Raw genomic sequence first — 4,424 nt, forward strand, 5'->3', positions numbered from 1 at the left:
CTGAGTTTCAATAAACGCACATCACAAAAAAATGGTTGGATTATGTGTAATTCAAAATGCAAGAGAAATAAAAAAATAAAAATAACATTTCAATCACAGCATATTGCTGTGATCAGCATGAATTTGACATTCCGTGGCAATAAAAATCAACATTGACAAGATACATCGTCTTCAATAATTTAAATAAAAATAAAGCTGCTTGGATTTATTCCATACGCGGTTTCCCTGAAACAAATGTATTTTTCATTATCTAATGGAACGCGCAGGATCTTACATTTTACTCACAATTTATTCGACGAGTGCTACAAAACCGCGCGGATTGCAATGAGATGGCGCCCCCTAGTGGTCAACGATGGATTCAAGTGGTTCAAGAGTCATTCCAAAAAGACTTCTTTTCAAAAGGGGAATTACAAATTAGCAAATGAGTGTGGCGCACAATTGAGTTGCACAGGTTACGGGCCACAATATCGGTGGAAACGGTATTAAAATGATTTATCTTGGTCCTATTTTTCCCACGTCACAAAATCGGAGCATTTGAACAGGAGTGTGTTGACTTTTTATACCCACTGCTGACATAGCAGGAGAAAAAGAACAACCCCAAATAAATGATCTTGCATGAGCTTTATTATATTTCATGTGCACGCCTTATTTCCACCATCCTCAAATCAATGACGATGCCGTCAACCTTCATGAGACTAACTCTCCGTGGAAACAAAATGTCTATTTTTCTGGTGATTGCTGAAGAGGGAAGGCAATGGAAGCTAGGACACACGATATGTATACATGATATCATATATAGAGTATTCATGTGTGTATATAAATATAGATATACTGTGTTTTTATATACACATAAACATACATATACACACAAAATAGCTATCCACCCCCAAAAAAATAATAAAATAAAAAAATCATTGAAGACAGTTTTGAAACAGGAAGTGATGAAGATGAAGAGGGAGGTAGATAGATGGAAGAAGGAGACCAGTCAGAAGTGATCAGCCCACTTAGCTTGTGATTCTTGTCTTTAAGGAAAAAAAAAAAAAAAAAAGGATCCAGATCTCATCTCAAATTTCAGTTTTAGAGCAGAGGAGAAGGAGGAGGGGAAAGAGTAGAGGGGGAGGGGCTCTGCCTGTCCTCCAGTGTTACTTTTCTGAAGTGTTGTCCTCACCCAGGCTCTAGTTGCCGCCGCCACCGCCGGCGCCGCTACAGCACCGGCCGCTGCGGCTCTGAGAGGCCGTGTCGTGCAGATTCACTCCGGCGCCGGTCCGGCCCGCTTGGCCGCCGCCTGCCTGGGGATCGTTCTTTGGTAGCTTGTTGGCTGAGCAGATAAAAGGAGATGCCGTTGACAAAAAAAGCATCGAAAATAGCGGTTTGCCAACAGAAATAACGGCGCAACACTCGCCATTCGCCAACTTGCACGTTTGGTTGCGGAAGTAAAAATATGAATGAATTCCTCTGAAGCAGCAGTCACAGCAAAAAGGAGCGCAGTGGAAGAATAATTCAACACGAGTTGATGATGTAACATGGATTCATGATTGCCTCCTTGTTACCGGCTCGGTGTCGATGCTTTCTGATCCTCTGCTTTTCGTCCTTTGCCGTCATCTTATTTGCAAACTTTAGTTTCGATGCCCCGCTGCAAGCAAAGATTCAAGCCCCCCCCACCCATGACAGAAATAAAACGCTTACCAATAGCCATAAAAATATCGTTGACATTGAGAGCGGTCTTGGCTGATGTTTCCATGAAGAGGAGCCCGTTTTCATCAGCGTATTCTTGTGCCTCCTGAAGACAAAACGTTGTCGTGTCAACTGAAGGGAAGGCGAAAGCGGCAGATGCTTGGATGTACGGCCCCTCCCTCCTCATACCTGATGCTCTACCGCTCTCTTGTCTGCAATGTCCGCCTTGTTGCCGGCCAGAGCGATCACAATGTTGGGGTTGGCTTGTCTTTGCAACTCCTTCACCCAGTTTTTTGCGCGCACAAACGTGTCCTGAGGAAACCGAAATTGATTTCCTGGGGCCGATTACGATATTTGGCAGAGTAAAATTCTGTGAGTCATCAACCTAATAAAAAAACAAAACAAAAACAAAACAACAACACCTGAACTGAAACAACGCGGCAAGTGCGACTCACGGTGTTGGTGATATCGTAGACCACGATGGCGGCCTGAGCGCCTCGGTAGTACATGGGTGCCAGGCTGTGGTAGCGCTCCTGGCCAGCCGTGTCCCAGATCTCAAACTTGACCGTGACGTCGTCCAGGCTGACCGTCTGAGTCAGGAAGGCCGCTAGGAGAACAAAGTACACACGTCACCGTGTGAACAACATCAAATCCTATTTCATGTCAGATCTATGCAAAAAACTTCTGGCCATCATAGGAAATTGGTTGATCTCTAATGTAGCGTTAGCCCGAACACAGATGATTAACCTAAATCGATGATCAAATTAATTGATTATTTTAACAATTGATTGTTTTGTGAACAAAAAGACTAAAAACTAGCAAAGTCACTCTAAAAACAAATGAAAATGAACTACATTCAAACCAAAAACTGAATTCCCTAAAATGTAAAATCCCAAATGACTATGACCCTGATCTGGACTTGGGATCTTACCTCCGATGGTGCTCTCCTGGAATTCGTGGAACTGGCCTTTGACAAAGCGCAGCACCAGGCTGGACTTGCCCACCGCCGACTCGCCCAGCAGCACCAGCTTGAACTGGAAGTTTTTATTGGCCGCGGCCGCCGCCCCGTTGGGCCTGCTCGCGCCGCCACCGCCGCGTCCAGCCATTGACACGATGGATGAGGCTGTTTACGGATGGGGTGGCCCCGGGCTTCGATGAAACCAGACTGGCCACTCAGGCACCGGTGGTGAGCAAAGGTCGTCGATCAGACACCAGAAGTCGCAGCACCTTTAACACGCAGGAGGAAAAAGAACAGAAATAAATGAAGATACAAAGATTTATACTTAGATTTACAGCTCATAGTTTGAAAAACTCATACATTGAGGGCCAACTAAACTATATCCGTGTCATCTGAGTTTGGATTTCTACCAATCCTGACAACAAAAACACTCCTTTCTTCAAAAATAAAATGCGTACAAAACATTGCATTGAACAGTTGGGGGTGGGGGGTAAAAATCCATGTAAGATGTCGAATTGCTGTGCACTACATTATTTGAAATGTAAAGTCGTTTTTAAACAAATTGACTATTTTGAATTGTTTAACACTGATTTGGAGGGGGCGAGGGGTTATTGTTTTTCACAGAATGTCTGACATGATCATTTTCTTCAACGTTAAAAGTTTGTCGCAAAAAATGTACTAGTAATTTACACTGCACAGATAACCCGAGCGCATTAACGAAGGCCCAGGTTTCCCCAAAGTGTTGTTCTTCCGCCATAGTGTAAGCAATTTATTTCCTCAATCTTTTTGGAAAGGACGCTTCGACTACTGCTGCGTAAAAATAGCATTCCGGTCATATAAAAAACACAAACGTGACCAAATAAAGGCATTTACATAGTGAACCTGTCTGGTATTTACCCTGTGTTCAGTCCAGGTCGTGTCTAAACAACGGCGTCAAATAGCCGCGAGGCTAAATCCTGTTAGCAGCCCTACTACCTGTCGTCTGACACGAAAAGTTCACCCGACATCAAACTACCAAGATGCCAAAGGTCTTACCAGTAAAGGAAGCTCGGTCAAAATTCAACAACGGCCATGTCAGTCATCGGTGGCAACAGTTTTTCTCGTTTTATCCGTCTCTTGTAGTCAGCCAAGTGTTGACAGCCACAACAATAACGCTGCACTTCCGCCTTGTGTCATTTCTTCCTTTGCGTCAACTCTATTTACCCGCATTGTGCGCCCACTGTACGCTACTGCCTCCAACTGGTAAATCTGGGCATCGCACACTGTAACTTAAAAGTCATATCAATCAATGCAAATAGTAGCATCCAAATTAAAGCAGTTCATTAGAATTTAATTACAAATCATCTCAATTCCACCCTCAACCCCTGCCCATCAAACAATCGCATTGTACAGAAAAGTTGAAAGTTCATCTCTTTACTACAACGGGCGAACTCCATTGCCAGAGAACTAAACACCTTTGTCTTATGTACTACCATAACAGGTTCAACAGCCTTAAAACAAAGACCTTTAGCTTCAGCCCCACCCTTTTTTTTCCACCACTGGGTAGCAGTACATGAATAGAAAATGGAAAACGTTCCAATCCAACAGTATATTTATGCTGGGTAAAGCAAAAATGCATATAGTATAAGGCCATCATCATTATCATTATTTCTATTAGTTCGGTTTGTGCAAAAACTAGCTACTTATCTGTGAGCCTCCTATTTTTATTTTTTTATTTTTTTGCCACCAGGTGGCAATACATGGCAAGAGAACATTCCAATCCAGTTACTGCAGAGTACTGTACTTTGTAGCG

General features: G+C 43.2%; 1 protein-coding gene across 1 annotated transcript; it reads right to left on the reverse strand.

Annotated features, from left to right (window-relative positions):
• Positions 1 to 606: 606 nt before the first annotated feature.
• On the reverse strand, positions 607 to 3,827 carry LOC109524003 (ras-related protein Rab-5C-like). The gene is made up of 6 exons (XM_019883569.1): positions 3,668 to 3,827; positions 2,606 to 2,901; positions 2,130 to 2,281; positions 1,864 to 1,986; positions 1,687 to 1,780; positions 607 to 1,318 (listed from the first exon to the last, which is right to left on the reverse strand). The coding sequence occupies exons 2-6, from the start codon at positions 2,778 to 2,780 to the stop codon at positions 1,176 to 1,178; spliced, it is 687 nt and encodes a 228-aa protein (XP_019739128.1). The 5' UTR covers positions 2,781 to 2,901; positions 3,668 to 3,827; the 3' UTR covers positions 607 to 1,175.
• Between the last annotated feature and the right edge of the window lie 597 nt (positions 3,828 to 4,424).

Source organism: Hippocampus comes, unplaced genomic scaffold (genome assembly GCF_001891065.2).
Source record: "Hippocampus comes isolate QL1 unplaced genomic scaffold, H_comes_QL1_v1.1 scaffold367, whole genome shotgun sequence".
In the NCBI taxonomy this organism is placed as follows: Eukaryota; Metazoa; Chordata; class Actinopteri; order Syngnathiformes; family Syngnathidae; genus Hippocampus; species Hippocampus comes.